The following is a 24,016-nucleotide window of genomic DNA, read 5'->3' as shown; positions in this document are numbered from 1 at the left end:
CTCGCCGTGTCATCCGTGACGCTAAACGCACTTGCTGGCGAGATTATGTCTCCACCATCACCTCTGCTTCCTCTATGAGTGCAGTCTGGAAAAAAGTACGAAAACTGAGTGGTAAATATTCTCCTGACCCGGCTCCTGTTCTGCGGGTTGCCGGTGTTGATATAGCAAACCCACTAGATGTTGCCAATGAAATTGGCAATCATCTGGTCCGTATTTCTCAGGGACTCCATCTATGCCCCTCATTTCTTTCCTCAAAGTCTGCCAGAGAGTTAGCACCCTTGGACTTTTCTTCTCTCAGAGAAGAACAGTATAATGTGCCTTTTACACTTCAAGAACTGGAGGCAACACTCTCAGCTTGTCGATCATCGGCAGCTGGGCCCGACGACATTCATATTCGTATGCTACAACATTTACATCAGTCAGCCCTTGCAGTCCTATTACGCCTTTACAATCTTATTTGGTCACAAGGAGTTCTTCCACAGCTGTGGAAATCCGCCATTGTTCTCCCTTTCCGCAAACCAGGCACTACGGGACATGAAACCTCCCACTATCGTCCCATTGCTCTTACCAGTGCAGTTTGCAAAGTAATGGAACGTCTAGTAAATAGACGTTTAGTGTGGTATTTAGAGACACACAACAGTCTCTCCACTCGTCAATATGGCTTTCGTAAGGGACGTTCTACCATAGACCCCTTACTGCGCTTGGATACGTATGTTCGTAATGCCTTTGCGAATAACCACTCAGTTATTGCCATATTTTTTGATCTTGAGAAGGCATATGACACAACTTGGAGGTATAATATTTTAGCCCAAGCCCACTCCTTAGGCCTTCGAGGCAATCTACCATCCTTCCTTAAGAACTTTTTAACTGACAGGCATTTCCGTGTTCGGGTTAATAATGTGCTCTCCCCGGACTTTATCCAAGCTGAAGGTGTCCCCCAGGGATGTGTTCTGAGCACAACACTTTTTCTCCTTGCTATTAATGATTTGGCCTCTAGTCTTCCATCAAATATTTGGTCATCACTCTATGTTGATGACTTCGCTATTGCCTGTGCAGGCGCTGACTGTCACCTCCTTACAGTTTCTCTCCAGCATGCAGTCGACCGTGTTTCCAATTGGGCCACCACACATGGGTTTAAATTTTCCAGCACTAAAACCCACCAAATCACTTTCACTAGACGCTCTGTCATCTCTGATCATCCTTTGTACCTCTATGGCTCACGTATCCCTGAACGTGATACAGTCAAGTTTCTGGGCCTCCTCTTTGATCGTAGGTTATCCTGGAAACCTCACATTACCTCTCTGAAGGCAACTTGTCACAGCCGGCTGAACCTTCTTAAAACCCTTGCTCATCTTTCGTGGGGAGCTGATCGTCGAACCCTCCTTCACCTACATTCCACCCTTATTTTATCGAAACTTGATTATGGTGACCAGATCTATTCAGCGGCATCTCCTGCTACTCTCTCTAGCCTTAACCCCATTCATCACCAAGGATTACGTTTATGCCTTGGTGCTTTTCGCTCTTCCCCTGTCGAAAGCCTCTATGCAGAAGCGAACGTTCCATCCTTATCCGATCGCCGTGATGCCCATTGCCTGCGCTACTATGTACGCTCTCATGATCTCCGCAATCCTTCCATTTATAGAATGGTCACTGATATTAGTAGACATTCTTTATTTGTTCGCCGCCCCTGCTTACTCCGTCCCTTCTCTCTTCGCCTTCATTCGCTCTTGTCTTCTCTTCAACTACCACCTTTCTATGTACATGTAGCATCACACTTTTCCCTACCCCCCTGGGAAGTTCCAGCTGTTCGAGTCTGTTCTTTCTCCCTCCCTTGCTCGAAAGCCCAACTGTCTACGGTCGCTTCCCGCTCTCTTTTTCTTGACCACTTTCACTCTCATTCTCATGCCATTGCTGTGTACACAGATGGCTCTAAGTCTTCTGACGGCGTAGGATTCGCAGCAGTGTTTCCGGACAGCGTCGTACAAGGGCATTTACTATCTTCAGCTAGTATTTTTACTGCTGAATTATATGCCATCCTTACAGCACTTATCCGTATTGCATCTATGCCTGTGTCATCATTTGTGGTTGTCTCAGACTCCCTTAGTGCTTTACAGGCTATACAAAAATTTGATACACCTCACCCCTTAGTCCTCCATATCCAACTTTGGCTACGCCGCATCTTTACTAAGCATAAAGATATTGTTTTTTGTTGGGTCCCTGGTCATGTTGACGTACAGGGCAATGAACAGGCAGACACTGCTGCGCGGTCAGCAGTACATGACCTACCAGTTTCTTATAGAGGTATTCCATGTACGGACTATTTTGCTGTAATATCTTCCCACCTTCACACCCGTTGGCAACAACGTTGGTCTACTATGCTCGGCAACAAACTTCAGTCTATTAAACCGAGTATAGGTTACTGGCCGTCTTCTTATCACCAGTGTCGAGGTTGGGAGACTACTCTCTCCCGTCTTCGCATTGGCCATACTCGTCTTACTCATGGATATCTCATGGAGAGGCGTCTTGCTCCTCTCTGTGAGAATTGCCAAGCTCCATTATCAGTCAGCCACATTCTGTTGGACTGCCCACTTTATCAACGAGCACGCAGAATTTACCTCTGTCGTCGTCTTCGCCCCGCTGCTCTCTCTTTACCTTCCCTTCTCGCTGATGGACCCACCTTTCATCCGGACTCTCTCATTGACTTTTTGACAACGACTGACTTACTCCACAAATTTTGATACTTTCAGCCCTTTCTACTTGTATCTCTTGCTACCCTCTACCCCCGTACTATCCCCTGCCCCGCTGTTTTCTGTAACCTGCTGATCATCCCCCCTCCCTTCTGCCATCCAATTCCCTTGCTTCCTTCCCTACCCTGCAGCGCTGTATAGCCCTTGTGGCTTAGCGCTTCTTTTTGATTATAATAATAATCTAAGTTAATTGACTGTACTATTCTATACAGTATTGAGAAATACAAGAGTTTGCATGAGGAATCACAACAATACAAATGTCAGCTATGTCAAAGCACTGCTTGATGTAATAATTCATCAATCACTGAAAACTAATACAAATGGCACCAGTTGCAAATAGAGAAGCAAATTCTAGAAATAATCAAACATCTCTACCTCTTAATAGATGAACGAGAAAATAGTCATTCACCTTCACAAAGCCTTTAGATTCTCACTTATGACTACTGTATTGAGCCTGATACACTATACATACAGGTAGAAACTGTATTACAAGACATATTTCAACTTAAGAGCAACAAAATTTATACTAGACAAGATACTGCATAAAGTACAGGAGGACCCTGCTTATACAGTAGGTTAGGGTCTGGGCTACTGCTGCAAAGCAAATATTGCTGTAAAGTGAAGCAGTCTTTTTTTTTCACTTTCAAACATACACAAAAGCCTGATAACATGTTTACACTATCATATATTAAGTGAGCAATAGAGCTAGGCCTAAAAAATGCATATACAGTCCACACATTAAATATTTTTGTCCTTGGCTTAAAATGAGTAAATTATATTGATGTTCCACAATCAGCTCTCCTCGCACTATCATTCACTCGTCTACCCTTATCTCGCATTTGGAATTTGTGCATGGGGATCAATAACATTAAATTACCTAAGACCACTAATAACCCAGCAAAAGGCTGCAGTCAGAATGATAAATTCCCACTCCCAGCAGCACACTCCACCAATATTCAAAGGCCTAAAACTGCTCACCGTAAAGAACATCCATGCTTATTCATGTGTCTACTACATATGTAAATCCTCCACTCAAACTTCTCCTCACCAACCTTAACAGGACACATGACACAGATCTCTTTTTTTTATGTACCCAAAGTCCATATCACACTGTGTAAAAACTCAATTCACATAAAGGGTCCCAAAATTTAAGACTTCTCAATAACCACTTACTCACCCTAAACTAAATACTCAATATTTAACTTTACCAAAAAATCTCCCAATTACCTAATCTTAAAACTTTAAAACAAGACGCCCAAAGTTCATACATTGATTAATACTACATTGAATTAAAAACACCTACCTAAAACAATACTGCCTTACAGCCAACTGTAGCATTCTCATACTGTAAACTTTCAACTACTCTTAATATAATTTCAATATTTATTATTGAAACTATTGTAATTTGAGTACAGTGGGCCCCCGCATAGCGACTTTAATCCGTGCAAGAGGGCTCATTGTTATGCGAAATGATCGGTATGCGAATGAATTTTCCCCATAAGAAATAATGGAAATCAAATTAATCCGTGCAAGACACCCAAAAGTATGAAAAAAAAAAAAAATTTACCACATGAAATGTTAATTTTAATACACACAAACTGAAAAAGGCATGCACAATTACATGACACTTACTTTTATTGAAGATCTGGTGATGATTGATGGGATGGGAGGAGGGGAGAGTGTTAGTGTTTAGAAGGGGAATCCCCTTCCATTAAGACTTGAGGTGTCGAGTCCTTTTCTGGGGTTACTTCCCTTCTTCCTTTAATGCCACTAGGACCAGCTTCAGAGTCACTGGACTTCTTTCGCACAACATATCTGTCCATAGTGGCCTGTACCTCTCGTTCCTTTATGACTTCCCTAAAGTGTTTCACAACATTGTCAGTGTAATAATCACCAGCACGGCTTGCAATAGCTGTGTGAGGGTGATTTTCATCCATGAAGGTTTGCACTTCAAGCCACTTTGCACAGATTTCCTTAATCTTTGTAGTAGGCAATTTCTTCAATTTCTCTCTCCCCTCCTTCGAACCAGTTTCCTCAGGTCTGGCCTCTTGCTGTTGAAGTTGATCTATCAGCTCATCAGTGGTTAGTTCTTCATTGTCCTCCTCCACCAACTCTTCCACATCATCCCCACTAACCTCCAACCCCAAGGACTTTCCCAATGCCACAATGGATTCCTCAACTGGCATAATCCTTTCAGGGTTAGCCTCAAACCCTTCAAAATCCCTTTTGTCTACACATTCTGGCCACAGTTTCTTCCAAGCAGAGTTCAAGGTCTTCTTAGTCACTCCCTCCCAAGCCTTACCTATAAAGTTTACACAATTGAGGATATTAAAGTGCTCTCTCCAAAACTCTCTTAGAGTCAGTTGGGTTTCTGAGGTCACTACAAAGCACCTTTCAAACAGAGCTTTTGTGTACAGTTTTTTGAAGTTTGCAATAACCTGCTGGTCCATGGGCTGCAGGAGAGGAGTGGTATTAGGAGGCAAAAACTTCACCTTAATGAAGCTCATGTCCCCATAAAGTCGCTCTGCCACGTCTGTAGGATGACCAGGGGCATTGTCGAACACCAGGAGGCACTTAAGTTCTAATTTCTTTTCAGTTAGGTAATCTTTCACATTGGGGGCAAATGCATGGTGTAACCAGTCATAGAAAAAGTCCCTAGTGACCCATGCCTTACTGTTTGCCCTCCACAGCACACACAAAGTCCCTAGTGACCCATGCCTTACTGTTTGCCCTCCACAGCACACACAAATTCTCCTTGAGTACATTCTTTTGCCTGAACGGTCTGGGAGTTTCAGAGTGATACACTAATAAAGGCTTCACTTTGCAATCACCAGTAGCATTGGAACACATCAACAAAGTAAGCCTGTCTTTCATAGGCTTATGTCCTGGGAGTGCCTTTTCCTCCTGAGTAATGTAGGTCCTGCTTGGCATTTTCTTCCAAAACAGGCCTGTTTCATCACAATTAAACACTTGTTCAGGTTTCAGTCCTTCACTGTCTATGTACTCCTTGAATTCCTGCACATATTTTTCAGCTGCTTTGTGGTCCGAACTGGCAGCCTCACCATGCCTTATCACACTATGTATGCCACTACGCTTCTTAAATCTCTCAAACCAACCTTTGCTGGCCTTAAATTCACTCACCTCATCACTAGTTGCAGGCATTTTTTTAATTAAATCCTCATGCAACTTCCTAGCCTTTTCGCTTATGATCGCTTGAGAGACGCTATCTCCTGCTAGCTGTTTTTCATTTATCCACACCAATAAGAGTCTCTCAACATCTTCCATCACTTGCGATCTCTGTTTCGAAAACACAGTTAAACCTTTGGCAAGAACAGCTTCCTTGATTGCCTTTCTGTTGCCCACAATAGTAGCGATGGTTGATTAGGGTTTCTTGTACAACCTGGCCAGGTCGGCGACACGCACTCCACTTTCATACTTATCAATGATCTCTTTCTTCATCTCCATAGTAATTCTCACCCTTATTGCTGTAGGGTTGGCACTAGAAGCTTTCTTGGGGCCCATGGTCACTTATTTTGCAGATAAAATCACCAAAAACACTGTAATAATACGAAATGTTCCGATTGTATGCTTGGATGTTACCGCGGAGGCTGGCTGGTAAACAATGCCACCGGCGGCACATGTGAGGCTGGCTAAGGGCGCACATTGGACGCGTCTCGGACGAAGAGCGGTGAGCGGGTTTTTGAGCGGTATGCGAGGCAAAATTTTTGGGATAAAAGCGAGCGGTATGCGGATTGAACGTTATGTGAGGCCGACGGTATGCGGGGGTCCACTGTACAATTAATGTCTACTATAAATAAAAATAGATTATTATTATTATTATCACACTGGCCGATTCCCACCAAGGCAGTTAATGTCTACTATAAATTAAAAATAGTGGCACCAAGGATGAATAATATATGGAATATTCCCAGAGCGCTCCATCGGGAAAAAGAAAAACTTTCACCATCATTCACTCCATCACTGTCTTGCCAGAAGGGTGCTTTACACTACAGTTTTCAAAACTGCAACATTAACACCCCTCCTTCAGAGTGCAGGCACTGTACTTCCCATCTCCAGGACTCAAGTCCGGCCTGCCGGTTTCCCTGAACCCCTTCATAAATGTTACTTTGCTCACACTCCAACAGCACGTCAAGTATTAAAAACCATTTGTCTCCATTCACTCCTATCAAACACGCTCATGCATGCCTGCTGGAAGTCCAAGCCCCTCGCACACAAAACCTCCTTTACCCCCTCCCTCCAACCTTTCCTAGGCCGACCCCTACCCCGCCTTCCTTCCACTACAGACTGATACACTCTTGAAGCCATTCTGTTTCGTTCCATTCTCTCTATATGTCCGAACCACCTCAACAACCCTTCCTCAGCCCTCTGGACAACAGTTTTGGTAATCCCGCACCTCCTACCTCCTAACTTCCAAACTACGAATTCTCTGCATTATATTCACACCACACATTGCCCTCAGACATGACATCTCCACTGCCTCCAGCCTTAAACTATGATCAATTTATTTAGTATTAAGTAGTCTGTAAGCCATTAAATTAAGTCTGCCCATAATGCCTAGGCATGATAGTGGCTCTCTTCACACTGCAACTCATTATTATAATTTCATATTCTCAATGTAATCCTGCAAAGAAATAAAATTTGTGTGTTTGTTTATTGTAGACAGTCTGAATAAATGAAGAATGTGTAAAATTGAAAACTGCTGCATAAGCAAAATGCCATAAAACAAAGCACTGTAAAGCGGGCCCTCCATGTATACTACTGATGACACTTTCATGAACACAAACTACTGCTTGGACCAGAACACTGGACACAATATGCAAAAATGCAACCCTTTATGCTTTAACTGTAGTAAAACTTTAATTCTAGTAAGTCAGCGGTTGTTTAATTAGTGAATGGATCATTGTCCTCCTGGAAGTCTCCTGGAAGAGAAAATGGTGAGGGGTTCCTTCATACCAATGAAGGATTTCTGATCCAAGGAAATGGAACAATCCTTCCATTCCCCAAGTGCTGTATGACCCTTCAAGATTTAGCATTTCCCCATATAAAAAAAAATTGCCTGACAACCAACCATACTAATGTCTGGATTAACAAAACTTGTAAAAATACACGAAGCAAGTGGGAAAAAATAATCATTCATCTGCTTTCACAGACTTACCTGTAGGATCAATGTTGAGTTCATAGTGATGAGATATGAATAACATTAAATTATTACTCATCCATTCACTTACATTGTTGCCTTCGAGATCGAAATGGGTGAAGTTCAAAGTAATTCGGTACTGAGGTGGTGCAATAATTTCCCATATACAGTTCTTGTTTACAGGATACAGGTCAGGAAATGATGGACTTGTTATAGTTCCATTTGGTTGATCAATTTTCCCGCCACATGCATCTGAAGGCAAGTTATCATTAAGGGAAATCAAATACTGTACAGGGTTAAGAATTCCAAATCTACAATAAAAGATCACTCTCCATTTTTGCTCCCTAAGCAAGATTGTAATATATATAGAAGAGATTTCCTGTCTACAGAGATTATGGAAAGCTTTTATATTTTAATTTCTTAGCATTCAAAGAAAATAGCATAAATATCCCAGAATAGTATAAAAAAAATTATGAACTATTCATTGATATTTTGTGGTGTTGCTAGTTTCACAAGTATATGCACCTTATGTCTAGCTCCTATACCATGTCATGTAGATTCTTCATATTACTTTGCACTAACAGACTGAAAAACAGACTTCAAATTATGTAGAAAAAGATGGCGAGTCATCCTGGACCTGAGTCCAAGGGAATATGTAAACCAACATAGTCTGCAACAATGTTCCAGACTATGGAGCTGAACTCTTCTCCAGGCTGAGGGACTGACCATCTTTAAAACTTTCTCAAAGGTTGATGGACTGATCACAATCATCTTTTTTTCACTACTACATGTGCTGCCTCAATTTTATCACTTCTGTATAAGACTGAAGAAGCCTACTGTGCAGGCAAAACTTTTCAATCAACAATAAAGATACCCAACCGTTGAAGATGCATCTTACTCTTCGTCTGTATTATATACCATTTTCCTATTTTTTCAATTTGTTGGTATCATATACAGTAACTGGTTTTTACCATGATGAGGTATTTTCCCCTTCCTGAGATCAATCCTCATCACTTTCCATTCTCTAGGCACTGTATGATCCTTACAGGTATGTTTCTCCAGGAATAATGTTCTTTACATCACCAAAGTGACTAGATGAAAATTAGACAAGAATTTTGCCAACTCTCAAATACAAATATTTTATTACCATATCTGTTTTTGCACGAAACTTTTTATTCCTGCTGTTCCTACTTACCCTCACATCTCTTGCCATCCGAGTGGAGTTCATACCCTATTTTACAGCGACATTCATAACTGCCCAATTGATTAATGCAGTTATGTTCACATCCATGATCTAAACTGGAACATTCATCATATTCTGCAAATTAAATAAAAGTTAATAAACAAATACAAAATATCCATACAAAATACTTGTCTACAATGCTACAGTACATTTTATATTTTGAAGTCTGCCTTAAAAATAATGGACCCACCCTACACTTTTATAATCACATCCAATGCAATTAGTGATTATCACCACTTATCAGCATTACACCTACTGTGTGCACAATACACATTTGCAACACAGTGACACATCTTTCTTTCTTTCTTTCGTTCAACACACCGGCCGTATCCCACTGAGGCAGGGTGGCCCAAAAAGAAAAAGAAAAGTTTCTCTTTTTAAATTTAGTAATTTATACAGGAGAAGGGGTTACTAGCCCCTTGCTCCCGGCATTTTAGTCGCCTCTTACAACACGCATGGCTTACAGAGGAAGAATTCTGTTCCACTTCCCCATGGAGATAAGAGGGAAATAAACAAAAACAAGAACTAGAAAGAAAATAGAAGAAAATCCAGAGGGGTGTGTATATATATATATATATATATGCTTGTACATGTATGTGTACAATTGGTCACAATTGTGACCTAAGTGTAAGTAGAAGTAGCTAGACGTACCTGAAATCTTGCATGTTCGTGAGACAGAAAAAAAGGACACCAGCAATCCTACCATCATGTAAAACAATTACAGGCTTTCATTTTACACTCACTTGGCAGGACGGTAGTACCTCCGTGGGCGGTTGCTGTCTACCTAGGAGTGACACATCTTTCTTCTTTCAACGTACCAGCCATATCCCACCGAGGTGGGGTGGCCCAAAAGGAAAAACGAAAGTTTCTCCTTTTAAATTTAGTAATATATACAGAAGGGGTTACTAGCCCCTTGCTCCTGGCATTTTAGTCGCCTCTTACGACATGCATGGCTTATGGAGGAAGAATTCTGTTCCACTTCCCCATGGAGATAAGAGGAAATAAACAAGAACAAGAAAGAAAATAGAAGAAAACCCAGAGGGGTATGTATATATATGCTTGTACATGTATGTGGGGGCAGGAGGAAAGAGAAGTGATTGGTGGACTGATGAAGTAAAGGGTGTGATAAAAGAGAAAAAGTTAGCTTATGAGAGGTTTTTACAAAGCAAAAGTGTTATAAGAAGAGCAGAGTATATGGAGAGTAAAAGAAAGGTGAAGAGAGTGGTGAGAGAGTGCAAAAGGAGAGCAGATGATAGAGTGGGAGAGGCACTGTCAAGAAATTTTAATGAAAATAAGAAAAAATTTTGGAGCGAGTTAACCCTTTGACTGTTTCCGACGTATAAATACGACTTACGAGCCAATGTTTCTGATGTATTTATATGCACAAATTCTAGCGGCTTCAAATCAAGTGGGAAAGGCCTGGTAGGCCTACATGAGAGAGAATGGGTCTCAGTGGTCGGTGTGCACCCTGTGAAAAAAATCTGGGACCCAGCGGTGCATTGTGGGAATGCCTTGTTGTTAGTCCATTTTCACCATGCCTCTCGGTAAGGAGTTCCTCACTCCTCGGCGGATTGGAGGTCTTTTGTTCCCAAGTGATAGCTCTAACAGCGATGAAAATGTCCGTGACAGTGAATTCCAGGGTTTTGAAGTGAGTGTTACCGGAAAAAGTGCCCAGGATAACGTAATTAGTGATGAAAACCCAGATGACCCACAACCTTCCACCTCTGGTGCTTGGCCGGCTTGTTCACGTTCACGTTCGCCTGTACCAGGACGAAAGAGGAAACTATTTGGTCGTGTACAACACCAAGATGTTAGCAGTGATAGTGATAGTGATTTCAAGGTCATTGAAAGCAGTTCTAGTGACAGTGAGAGTGAACATTCCCCAGTAAAGCGGCAGTATGTACGACGTAGCATGCGGTCCGGTAGTGTTTCATATGTTGTTCCAAGGGGAAGGAGAAACTCTGGGAGCACATCCCATGGCCCTACACCAGGACCTGATAGTGAAGATGACGATATTGTAACGATGGGCATGAATGATGTGAGTGATGGAGCAGGCAGTGGTGGTGATAGTGAGGGTGGCACGGCCCATATGGCATCATCAGCGGGCCACGCTACTACCCACGCTGCTGACTCTGCACAACAACCAGCCTCACCCTACCCCACACTCCCACAACCTGCACCACCACAACCTGCACAACCACAACCACGGTACAATATCCAGGCCCCACCAGCAGACCGCATCTGGGATTGGCAGGACGGTGACGAGTTTGTTCCCAGTCCCCATGACTTTGATGAAACACAAAGTGGAATAAAGCCATCTTGTCCACTTGGGAACAATGCCAGTGAACTGGACTGCTTTGAGTTATTCTTCGATGAACCCCTGATGGACATCATTGTCAGGGAAACAAACACATACTGTGATTACACCATCTCAAATACAATTCTCTCACCAAAATCACAGCTACACAAGTGGAAAGAGACAACTGTGGCAGAGATGTACCTGTTTTTTGCCACAATAATGCTTATGCCACATGTGTATAAGCACACTGTCACCACATACTGGGCAACAGAACGCCTGATTTCAACTCCAGGTTTTAGTGACATTATAGGTGTAAATCGTTTCCTGATACTGTTACGTATGTTACACTTTTCAGACAAAACCAGGCCTGACAGAAGCGACAGGTTATATAAGATCAGAAATGTGTTTATGTACCTGAAACAAAAGTGCTGCATGTATTTTTATCCCTTCAGGAAGCTTGTTATTGATGAGTCCTTGATTTTATTCAAAGGAAGACTCTCATTCAAGCAATATATACCAAGCAAGAGGAAACGCTTTGGTATAAAGCTATTTGTACTGTGTGATTGCAGAAGTGGTCTAGTTTTGGATATCATTGTGTACACTGGCAGTAATACTTTGAGAGATACCATGAAGTTATTGGGTATCTCTGGTGATGTGGTTCGAACAATGATGGAACCATATCTTGGTAAGGGGCATATGTTATTTACTGATAACTGGTACATAAGCCCCTTACTCAGTGATTTCTTGCGAGTGAACTTGACAGACGTGTGTGGCACAGTGCGTCGTAATCGTAAACATATGCCAAGGTTCGTCGCTGGCACTCGCAGAGGTGAGGTGCAAGCCTTTGGGATCCTCTCCAAGATACGATACTACGTGCCGCAAACTGCCCTTCTCACACTATACCATTCACTTATATATCCATACCTCACCTATGCTATCTGTGCTTGGGGTTCAACTGCAGCAACACACCTAAAGCCAATAATAACCCAACAAAAAGCCGCAGTAAGAATAATCACTAAATCCCATCCCTGGCAACACACCCCCCCACTCTTCATAGATCTAAACTTACTCCCTGTTCAGTACATCCACACTTACTACTGTGCAATCTACATCTACAGGACCTTAAATTCCAATATTAACCTTGACCTAAAACGCTTTCTTGATAGTTGTGACAGAATCCACAGGCACAACACCAGATCGTGTCCGACTAAACCTTTACAAAAATTCAATGTAAGTCAAAGGCCCTAAAATCTGGAACACCCTACCTGAAAATTCCAAAACTGCAGACACATTCATCACCTTCAAAACTACCATCAGAAAACATCTTATCTCCCTGATACACCCTGTCAACTAATAATACGAATACCACCTGGTGGTTCACACTTACACTCGCTCACCCATTTGACCATAAACAGAAATATCAATCTCAATCTCAAAATAATGAATCTTAACTAGTCATAAGTTGGCCTGTGATACTCCAATACTGAAACTATGTATAGTGCCAAAACAAAAGCATTCACATTGCTAAACTCACAACTAGTATTTAGTCACTTAGCCATAATACCAACTTACCTCATAATTTTGTAATATTTTAAACTTAAGATTTAATATAAGTCTGCCCGAAATGCCTAGCCATGCTAGGTGTTCTAGTGGTACACTCTGTAATTATTATTTTACTACATGTAAACCACACAATAACCAATGCTGCCAATGACATCATGGCATTTCGGTGGCATGACAAAACGTGATGTCACATTGTTGACATCAGTTCACAGAAACGAAATGGTACTCAGTGGCAGGGACAACAGAGAGACCAATGAACCCATTCTAAAGCCTGCAGCTGTCATGGACTACAACCTCAATATGTGCTTAGTGGACAAATGTGACATGCAGATTGGGTTTGCAGACTGTGTATGCAGGAGTTATAAGTGGTATATAAAACTTTTTTTCCATCTTGTTGATATCTCTACGCTAAATGCTTATAACATATACAAGTTGAAGACCAACAAAACACCAAAATATGGTGAATTTTGCCTGTCAGTAATCAGACAAATAATTGCAAAGTACCAAGGAGCAACTCCTGCAATAGACCAGCGCCCACACACGTCATCTCATTTCAGGCCTGGTGATCACTACCCCATACAACTGCCTCCTACTACTGCCAAGAAAAATGCTCAGAAGAGGCGTTATGTATGTATGCATACCACAAAATGCCCACAAACACGCTGAGACACTCGTTTTATGTGTGAGGAGTGTTAAGTGCCCCTCTGCACATACCCATGTTTCAAAGAGTTCCACAAGCTGCAGCAGTTCTAGGAACATGTTTAGTGACTGTACATATGTATATTATGGAACAATAGTAATAAACATTGTTTTGTATTGTTTGTTTGTGTAAAAGTGTATACACAAACTAATAGTGATAAAGTTTGTTCTGTTATTGTGTTGTAAACAATAAGTGTATATTTGAAGAATGCACCTTACATTGGTCTCACAGGCCACATAAGTTACCTGGAACAGAAAAATATTGAAAAATGCAAGAAACCTTTGAATTAGAGTAAATAAAAGAATACAGGGTGGGCGGCAGTCGCCGCTGTTGCCGTACGCACGTCACTTTCTGCAAACTTTGCGGCTCTATATCTCGGTAAGTACTGATGGCAAAATTTTTTTTTAGGCTTAAAACACTCACAAAAATATTCCTAACATTTTCATAAGAAAAAATAATTTTTTTTTTTCGAATATTTGGCGACATAGAATGACAGTTTCAGAGAGGGGCCTGAAACAGTCAAAGGGTTAAACAAGTTAAGAAAGCCTAGGGAACGTATGGATTTGTCAGTTAAAAACAGAGTAGGGGAGTTAGCAGATGGGGAGAGGGAGGTATTAGGTAGATGGTGAGAATATTTTGAGGAACTTTTAAATGTTGAGGAAGAAAGGGAGGCGGTAATTTCATGCACTGGCCAGGGAGGTATACCATCTTTTAGGAGTGAAGAAGAGCAGGATGTAAGTGTGGGGGAGGGGCATGAGGCATTACGGAGAATGAAAGGGGGTAAAGCACCTGGAACTGATGGGATCATGACAGAAATGTTGAAAGCAGGGGGGATATAGTGTTGGAGTGGTTGGTACTTTTGTTTAATAAATGTATGAAAGAGGGGAAGGTACCTAGGGATTGGCAGAGAGCATGTATAGTCCCTTTATATAAAGGGAAGGGGGACAAAAGAGATTGTAAAAATTACAGAGGAATAAGTTTATTGAGTATACCAGGAAAAGTGTACGGTAGGGTTATTATTGAAAGAATTAGAGGTAAGACAGAATATAGGATTGTGGATGAGCAAGGAGGTTTCAGAGTGGGTAGGGGGATGTGTAGATCAAGTGTTTACATTGAAGCATATATGTGAACAGTATTTAGATAAATGTAGGGAAGTTTTCATTGCATTTATGGATTTAGAAAAGGCTTATAATAAAGTGGATAGGGAAGCAATGTGGCAGATGTTGCAAGTATATGGAATAGGTGGTAAGTTACTAAATGCTGTAAAAAGTTTTTATGAGGATAGTGAGGCTCAGGTTAGGGTGTGTAGAAGAGAGGGAGACTACTTCCCGGTAAAAGTAGGTCTTAGACAGGGATGTGTAATGTCACCATGGTTGTTTAATATATTTATAGATGGGGTCATAAAAGAAGTTAATGCTAGGGTGTTTGGGAGAGGGGTGGGATTAAATTATGGGGAATCAAATACAAAATGGGAATTGACACAGTTACTTTTTGCTGATGATACTGTGCTTATGTTAGATTCTAAAGAAAAATTGCAAAGGTTAGTGGATGAGTTTGGGAGTGTGTGTAAAGGTAGAAAGTTGAAAGTGAACATAGAAAAGAGAAAGGTTATGAGGGTATCAAATGATTTAGATAAAGAAAAATTGGATATTAAATTGGGGAGGAGGAGTATGGAAGAAGTGAATGTTTTCAGATACTTGGGAGTTGACGTGCTGGCAGAAGGATTTATGAAGGATGAGGTTAATCATAGAATTGATGAAGGAAAAAAGGTGAGTGGTGCGTTGAGGTATATGTGGAGTCAAAAAACGTTATCTATGGAGGCAAACAAGGGAATGTATGAAAGTATAGTAGTACCAACACTCTTATATGGATGTGAAGCTTGGGTGGTAAATGCAGCAGCGAGGAGATGGTTGGAGGCAGTGGAGATGTCCCGTCTAAGGGTAATGTGTGGTGTAAATATTATGCAGAAAATTCAGAGTGTGGAAATTAGGAGAAGGTGTGGAGTTAATAAAAGTATTAGTCAGAGGGCTGAAGAGGGGTTGTTGAGGTGGTTTGGTCATTTAGAGAGAATGGATCAAAGTAGAATGACATGGAGAGCATTTAAATCTGTAGAAGGAAGGCAGGGTAGGGGTCATCCTCAAAAAGGTTGGAAGGAAGGGGTGGGGGAGCTTTGTGGGCAAGGGGCTTGGACTTCCAGCAGGCGTCCATGAGTGTGTTCGATAGAAGTGAATGGAGACAAATGGTATTTGGGACCTGACGATCTGTTGGAGTGTGAACAGGGTAATATTTAGTGAAGGGATTCAGGGAAACCGGTTATTTTTATATAGATGGACTCGAGTCCTGGAAATGGGAAGTTCAATGCCTGCACTCTAAAGGAGGGGTTTTGAGATATTAGCAGTTTGGAGGGATATGTTGTGTATCTTTATACGTATATGCTTCTAAACTGTTGTGTTCTGAGCACCTCTGCAAAAACAGTGATTATGTGTGAGTGAGGTGAAAGTGTTGAATGATGATGAAAGCATTTTCTTTTTGGGGATTTTCTTTCTTTTTAGGTCACCCTGCCTTGGTGGGAGACGGCGGACTTGTTGAAAAAAAAAAATGTATGTGTAGTGTGACCTAAGTGTAAGTAAAGTAGCAAGATGTACCTGAAATCTTGCATGTTTATGAGACAGAAAAAGGGACACCAGCAATCCTACCATCATGTACAACAATTACAAGCTTTCGTTTTACACTCACTTGGCAGGACAGTAGTACCTCCCTGGGCGAAGTGACACATTTGTGTACTTAAAATGTCACATTTCATTTTTACCTAGGTATCATTTAACAGGATACCTACAATAACCAATCTAAATTATTTTAAGTCTACTGATTATGATATGGTAGCATGAGTTATACTAACATTAATTAATGTTGTGTAATTATTTACATAACTGATATGACAGAATTACATTACAGTCAAAGATCTTAAGTTTAGAATATGATATGTCTGAGAGCTGGAAAATTTATCTTGGCACACAGTGAAATAGCTTTCTTTGGTTAATACTGTAATGTTTTGGCTTGAAAATTATTCAGTGAAATTTTCCCTTAGATATTCGTAACAAGCTAGGCAGAAAATGCCCCTGGCAACAGTCAGTGCTCGACTGTAATACCAACTTGATATTCTCAGCCTTGACCTTATGACATGATAATTACACCTTCAATGTAATTTCATTTTGTAATTTTTATCCTATAATTCTGTACAGCATGAACTTGCCTTTTAAGAATGTGGCCGAGAATCCAGCTTTTTGAACTGAACCATCAGTCACAAATTTTATTCTCATTTTATTTGATGCCGATTTGATATCCTCTGGTTTCTTATAACCACAAAAAACCCCAATTAATGTGGAGTTTTCTTCATGGCCATCACGAATGTCCAAATAGTCATACACGCAGTCATCGTGGTTTTCAATCTGAAAGATTGTACAGTATTGAAACAATGAACTACACTGATAACAGTTGTTTATATTACAGTGCTGTACACTAACAGTAATAATATTGTGGAACTAGGTAAATGCACAATTGAGATGTTTATTAAATTTATTCCAAGTGTCAAAATCATTCATTTACGCCAGATGATTTTAAAATTATGTATGTACAGCTAAATGTTAAGTACATACTTTGAGTTTAAAAATTCTACAGAGCAAACATACCAGAAAACTTAAACATGGACTTAATGAAAATGATTCTTCAATTAATTTGTTTATTCTGAAATAACTTTAATTTACCCTTTTTGAAAAACTATGGAAGCCTTCTCCAATAATATTTTGCCTTAATGTCACCAGTGGCAGAATGTCTCCTCCATTAACTGTCTTGATTATACATGCTTGCCTCTGTTTCCATAATCTGTCAATATTTATATACCTGTACTAGCACAGCATTAAAATTCAAGAAAATTAATGATTTGTCAAGATTTGTCACTAGCTTCCCACCAGGAAAACAGTCGATTAAAATACAGTGGACCCCCGCTTTACAATCACCTTCCAATGCGACCAATTATGTAAGTGTATTTATGTAAGTGCGTTTGTACGTGAATGTTTGGGGGTCTGAAATGGACTAATCTAATTCACAATATTCCTTATGGGAACAAATTCGTTCGGTACTGGCCCTGAACATCCTTCTGGAATGAAATAATATCGTAAACCGGGGGTACACTGTAATGCCTTTTTTTTTATATTTCAGTTCTTTGTTTTAACTCAAAAACTAACCAAGCACTGTAAAATACTCTTGGTCAAATTTATGCAATATATAATAGTTTAGTTTAACCTACCTGAATAACTGATTTAGATTTATTTAAATGCAGTGCATCATGTTATAGTACGTATAAATAATACATTAATGTATACGTACTATAACATGGAATATAGTACCGCACATAAAAAATATAACAGATTTAGGTTTAAATACCCAAAACCGCAGGACAAGAATCATGAAAGTTTTCCAAATACAAAGGTGCAATAAACATGATCTTCCTCAGTATTGGTTAAGGGTTCCTGATCCAAGAAACATTAAATACCCTCATCTTTCCTGGATCACATTTCATTCTCCCCCATTTCTTACTCTCCAGGTACTGTATAACATCTATGGGTTTAATACTCCCTCATTATTGTAATTAATAAACCTTGGTCAATTGTATAAACAAATACACACAGAAAATTAAAGGCAAGTTTAGTGTCTACCCATATTTCTTATTACTGTTATTATTATTATTATTATTCTGTAATAAATAAAATAAAAATAAATTAATAAAAATTAAATAAACATAATAATCAAGCAAAAATATAATAATAATAATAATAATAATAATAATAATAATAATAATAATGTGCAAGATACCTGGAGTATACCTAGAATGGGTTTTGGCTGTAAAATTTGTGCCCCGCTTGCTGACTCAAGACCAAAAAGACTATTGTGTTTTCTGGCCAAAAAATTGGCAGTTGTCTCCCACCCTTCCCACTTCCCAGGGTTATCCCCCCTATGACTTCTCTTCCCTTCCCCCCCCCCAAAAAAAAAAGCACTCAAAGGGTGGCATTTTTACAACATGGAGGTGATTGTAGGCCTCACTAGACACCATAAGGAAAGTTTCAGAAATGTTTTGAGAAGTAGCAAAGAAGCTAAGCCTATGCATTTTTTTTCACAGCAGTGCAAGAGCTTTTTGTTAGCATTTTGCAATATCATTTAGTCCCCACATTCCTCTGGATATAGTGTTTATTGTGAAAATACCAGGTACAGTGTTACAATGGCATCTACAAGATGCCATTGTAGATGACAAGAAGTGATGGTGCCAAGAAGTGTGACAACCTGAGTGGAGTCTGGCATCTCAATGGCCTGGGTATGCAAAGAGTATGACATATCAAAGCAAATGATGTCCTCCACACCATCTACATCTCCTGTATGTCTCCCATTTCATCTAAATCTCCTGTTTTATCTACCTGTACATCTTCTACACTGAAGATTGTTTTTCAAACCATTCATCACATCATTTACACTATCTATATTACTGATGAGCTTTTCATTTTCCCTGATTCAAATTAACATTTACTCTGAGTCACCACCAGACAACATGTGAATCAACTGTAACTTCATCTATACACCAGAAAAGTTATATACTACATAAAAAAAACTGTATGCTATTGTACTCTTCTGTACTTTCAACAGTACTTTAAGTTATTGTGCAGTGTTGTAATACTGTGGTTTATTCTGTGTATATCCAGTACTGGACATTTATCAATGACCAATAGTACATTGATCATTTCCATACAATTAACTTTTGTTAAATCGGACATCCCTTTTCTCTATAGATCTACTTTATTGAGGGTTCCCTATATTCCGGAAAAAAAACTGTATTCCTAAAAGTAGTTTGATGCACATTTACAGCACAAGTTATACATTAACAGTGATAATTTAACGACATATGAAAGTGAAAAATTTTACTTAAAGACAGAGCTAATATATTTATTCTATGTAACTAAAGCCTCTTCAGCTCCATGTTATGTGTGATGGTTGTGGTTTGATTCAACCCATATCATACATTAACCTATTAATAGTACATGCAAAATGCTCTTAATTTGATGAGAAGGGGTGTGCAAGTAGCTTTAATAATCAATAAAGCCATACACATATAAGGGGTCTCTTGAACCATCACTGACTTAAAGCAGTTAATTTTCAATAGTCTAAGGCAAATTCTTGACTATTACAACGCAAGTACATGTTCATAAACACAATATTATATCCAAGAATAAAAAAAAAATAATAATAAAAAAATGCATGTTTTCTAAGGAAGGAAAAAAAAAAAACTGCAAAATTCTACAAGCACATGAACATCCACGCACAGAATATATATTGAATTTTTACAAATACTTCTGTATGAACTGCTGTCACTACCTACCTCAAAGGAGTGGAATCTGAGTGCCACCTGGTATCCATCTGGAACTGTAATTTTCCATATGCACTCCTTGTTGGGACGGTAGTCATCAGGGTAGTTGGGGCTCTCCAGGTGACCTTCCTCCATCGTCAGCTCTCCTCCACACACAGCTAAAATTAAAATTTAGCAGTACGTTGTGAAAATCTCTGATATAAACATTGTTGTTCAGGGCTGCAATGGTGTATGAGAGCGCTACATATAACCCGCATGGTCAATACTCAGTGCAATAATGTCGGTGGTAAGACCCTAGTCAGGTGTCTGGAGGTGCCCCGGCTGTTAAGTGTCACTGTGCAACAAAACCTCGCTGGTAACAGATGCATGGGCAACATGATGCACTGTGAGACACTCAACAACCTACTCGCACCACAAACTCCTACATGCAGCAAAATTACAGCCCAGTTCTATTTTGCTCTCCTTTCTCAGCATGTTGTCTCACACACTGGTCAGTGAGGGACACAAACTCTCGTAACAAAATAAACTACACGAATACTATTTATCCTTATCTTCAAAGTTTAGGACAAAATAATAAAACTGGTTCCCAATGGCTGTTTCTGCGGAAAATTTACGAGTTTCAAGGCGCCATTAATATTATGGTGATAAAGGCACTTGGGCAACATTTGGGTATATTTCTTCTCAGAACGTTTGGAGAATAAAGATTCCCAAATGCTGCCCAAGTGTCTCATTATCAACTTGTCGGTTTTCTAAATCATTTATACAAATAATATGGTGATCCAAAACAGCAGTGATTGCTGACTTGTCAGTACTGGAGTCAGCAGCCTCAAGTGTCTCCCATCACACAGCTAACTTACCAAACGTATTTCATAATTTTCACACAGTATAAACTCCAGATCATCCACGTCACAATGAACACCATGACACATGTCCATTTCTGAAACTTTGGTGTTTTTGTGGTCACTAGTTAAAATTAGCCATTAAAAATATATCAAGCACTGAGGCTGCGCCAGTGGAGGTATGTAATGGCGAGCAAGTCAGCACAGGACCAACCCGCCTCAACACCCATTTTTCCTGATGATACTATGACCGCTACCTTGCTTCTACACTCCTCTTCCCCTCAAGGAAGGTTCCTTGATGTTGGTGAGGGGCTCTTGATTTAGGGAATTGGATCTGTGCTCCAGTTCCCCGAATTAAGCCTGAATGCCTTCCACACAGGCGCTGTATAATCCTCCGGGTTTAGCGCTTCCCCCTTGATTATAATAATAATAATAATACACTCCTCTTACTACATACACCCTTAATACCTCTACATCAGTGGCAGAGCCATCACCCTCTCTCCACCTAGTAACAAGTGGCTACCTAGATGTTTGTCCATTGTTGAGTCCAATACTAGGTTACCTTTAACCTTTTACCTGTTTACCTGGAGAGAGTTCCGGGGGTCAACGCACCCGCGGCCCGGTCTGTGACCAGGCCTCCTGGTGGATCAGAGCCTGATCAACCAGGCTGTTGCTGCTGGCTGCACGCAAACCAACGTACGAGCCACAGCCCGGCTGATCAGGAACTGACTTTAGGTGCTTGTCCAGTGCCAGCTTGAAGACTGCCAGGGGTCTGTTGGTAATCCCCCTTATGTGTGCTGGGAGGCAGTTGAACAGTCTCGGGCCTCTGACACTTATTGTATGGTCTCTTAACGTGCTAGTGACACCCCTGCTTTTCATTGGGGGGATGGTGCATCGTCTGCCAAGTCTTTTGCTTTCGTAGTGAGTGATTTTCGTGTGCAAGTTCGGTACTAGTCCCTCTAGGATTTTCCAGGTGTATATAATCATGTATCTCTCCCTCCTGCGTTCCAGGGAATACAGGTTTAGGAACCTCAAGCGCTCCCAGTAATTGAGGTGTTTTATCTCCGTTATGCGCGTCGTGAAAGTTCTCTGTACATTTTCTAGGTCGGCAATTTCACCTGCCTTGAAAGGTGCTGTTAGTGTGCAGCAATATTCCAGCCTAGATAGAACAAGTGACCTGAAGAGTGTCATCATGGGCTTGGCCTCCCTAGTTTTGAAGGTTCTCATTATCCATCCTGTCATTTTTCTAGCAGATGCGATTGATACAATGTTATGGTCCTTGAAGGTGAGATCCTCCGACATAATCACTCCCAGGTCTTTGACGTTGGTGTTTCGCTCTATTTTGTGGCCAGAATTTGTTTTGTACTCTGATGAAGATTTAATTTCATGTTTACCATATCTGAGTAATTGAAATTTCTCATCGTTGAACTTCATATTGTTTTCTGCAGCCCATTGAAAGATTTGGTTGATGTCCGCCTGGAGCCTTGCAGTGTCTGCAATGGAAGACACTGTCATGCAGATTCGGGTGTCATCTGCAAAGGAAGACACGGTGCTGTGGCTGACATCCTTGTCTATGTCGGATATGAGGATGAGGAACAAGATGGGAGCGAGTACTGTGCCTTGTGGAACAGAGCTTTTCACCGTAGCTGCCTCGGACTTTACTCTGTTGACGACTACTCTCTGTGTTCTGTTAGTGAGGAAATTATAGATCCATCGACCGACTTTTCCTGTTATTCCTTTAGCACGCATTTTGTGCGCTATTACGCCATGGTCACACTTGTCGAAGGCTTTTGCAAAGTCTGTATATATTACATCTGCATTCTTTTTGTCTTCTAGTCCATTTAGGACCTTGTCGTAGTGATCCAATAGTTGAGACAGACAGGAGCGACCTGTTCTAAACCCATGTTGCCCTGGGTTGTGTAACTGATGGGTTTCTAGATGGGTGGTGATCTTGCTTCTTAGGACCCTTTCAAAGATTTTTATGATATGGGATGTTAGTGCTATTGGTCTGTAGTTCTTTGCTGTTGCTTTACTGCCCCCTTTGTGGAGTGGGGCTATGTCTGTTGTTTTTAGTAACTGTGGGACGACCCCCGTGTCCATGCTCCCTCTCCATAGGATGGAAAAGGCTCGTGATAGGGGCTTCTTGCAGTTCTTGATGAACACAGAGTTCCATGAGTCTGGCCCTGGGGCAGAGTGCATGGGCATGTCATTTATCGCCTGTTCGAAGTCATTTGGCGTCAGGATAACATCGGATAGGCTTGTGTTAATCAAATTTTGTGGCTCTCTCATAAAAAATTCATTTTGATCTTTGACTCTCAGTCTGGTTAGCGGCTTGCTAAAAACTGAGTCATATTGGGACTTGAGTAGCTCACTCATTTCCTTGCTGTCATCTGTGTAGGACCCATCTTGTTTAAGTAGGGGCCCAATACTGGACGTTGTTCTCGATTTTGATTTGGCATAGGAGAAGAAATACTTTGGGTTTCTTTCGATTTCATTTATGGCTTTTAGTTCTTCCCGCGATTCCTGACTCCTAAAGGATTCTTTTAGCTTAAGTTCGATGCTTGCTATTTCTCTGACCAGTGTCTCCCTACGCATTTCAGATATATTGACCTCTTTTAGCCGGTCTGTTATTCTTTTCCGTCGCCTGTAAAGGGAGCGCCTGTCTCTTTCTATTTTACATCTACTCCTCCTTTTTCTTAGAGGAATAAGCCTTGTGCATACATCGAGTGCCACCGAGTTAATCTGTTCTAGGCATACGTTGGGGTCTGTGTTGCTTAGTATATCTTCCCAGCTTATATCGGTTAGGACTTGGTTTACTTGGTCCCACTTTATGTTTTTGTTATTGAAGTTGAATTTGGTGAATGCTCCCTCGTGACTAGTCTCATTATGTCGGTCTGGGGCTCCACGCATACATGTCTGAACCTCAATTATGTTGTGATCTGAGTATATTGTTTTTGATATGGTGACATTTCTTATCAGATCATCATTGTTAGTGAAGATGAGGTCTAGTGTATTCTCCAGTCTAGTAGGCTCTATTATTTGCTGGTTTAAATTG

The 24,016-nt window shown here is 40.6% G+C and overlaps 1 protein-coding gene across 1 annotated transcript in view; it reads right to left on the bottom strand.

Moving 5' to 3' along the window:
- LOC128687037 (protein tolkin) overlaps positions 1-24,016 on the bottom strand; it is a 449,316-nt gene that overhangs the window by 108,793 nt on the left and 316,507 nt on the right. Inside the window, exons 10-13 of the mRNA XM_070082113.1 lie at positions 20,135-20,280; positions 16,964-17,159; positions 9,101-9,223; positions 7,997-8,157 (exon numbers count right to left, since the gene is read on the bottom strand). Of these exons, the coding sequence (XP_069938214.1) occupies positions 7,997-8,157; positions 9,101-9,223; positions 16,964-17,159; positions 20,135-20,280 (626 nt within the window). The remainder of the gene's footprint in view (positions 1-7,996; positions 8,158-9,100; positions 9,224-16,963; positions 17,160-20,134; positions 20,281-24,016) is intronic.

The sequence above is a fragment of the Cherax quadricarinatus genome, chromosome 7 (assembly GCF_038502225.1).
Source record: "Cherax quadricarinatus isolate ZL_2023a chromosome 7, ASM3850222v1, whole genome shotgun sequence".
NCBI classification, from domain to species: domain Eukaryota; kingdom Metazoa; phylum Arthropoda; class Malacostraca; order Decapoda; family Parastacidae; genus Cherax; species Cherax quadricarinatus.
Note: the sequence above shows the minus strand (reverse complement) of the source record. Positions and strands in the feature narration are given on the sequence as shown.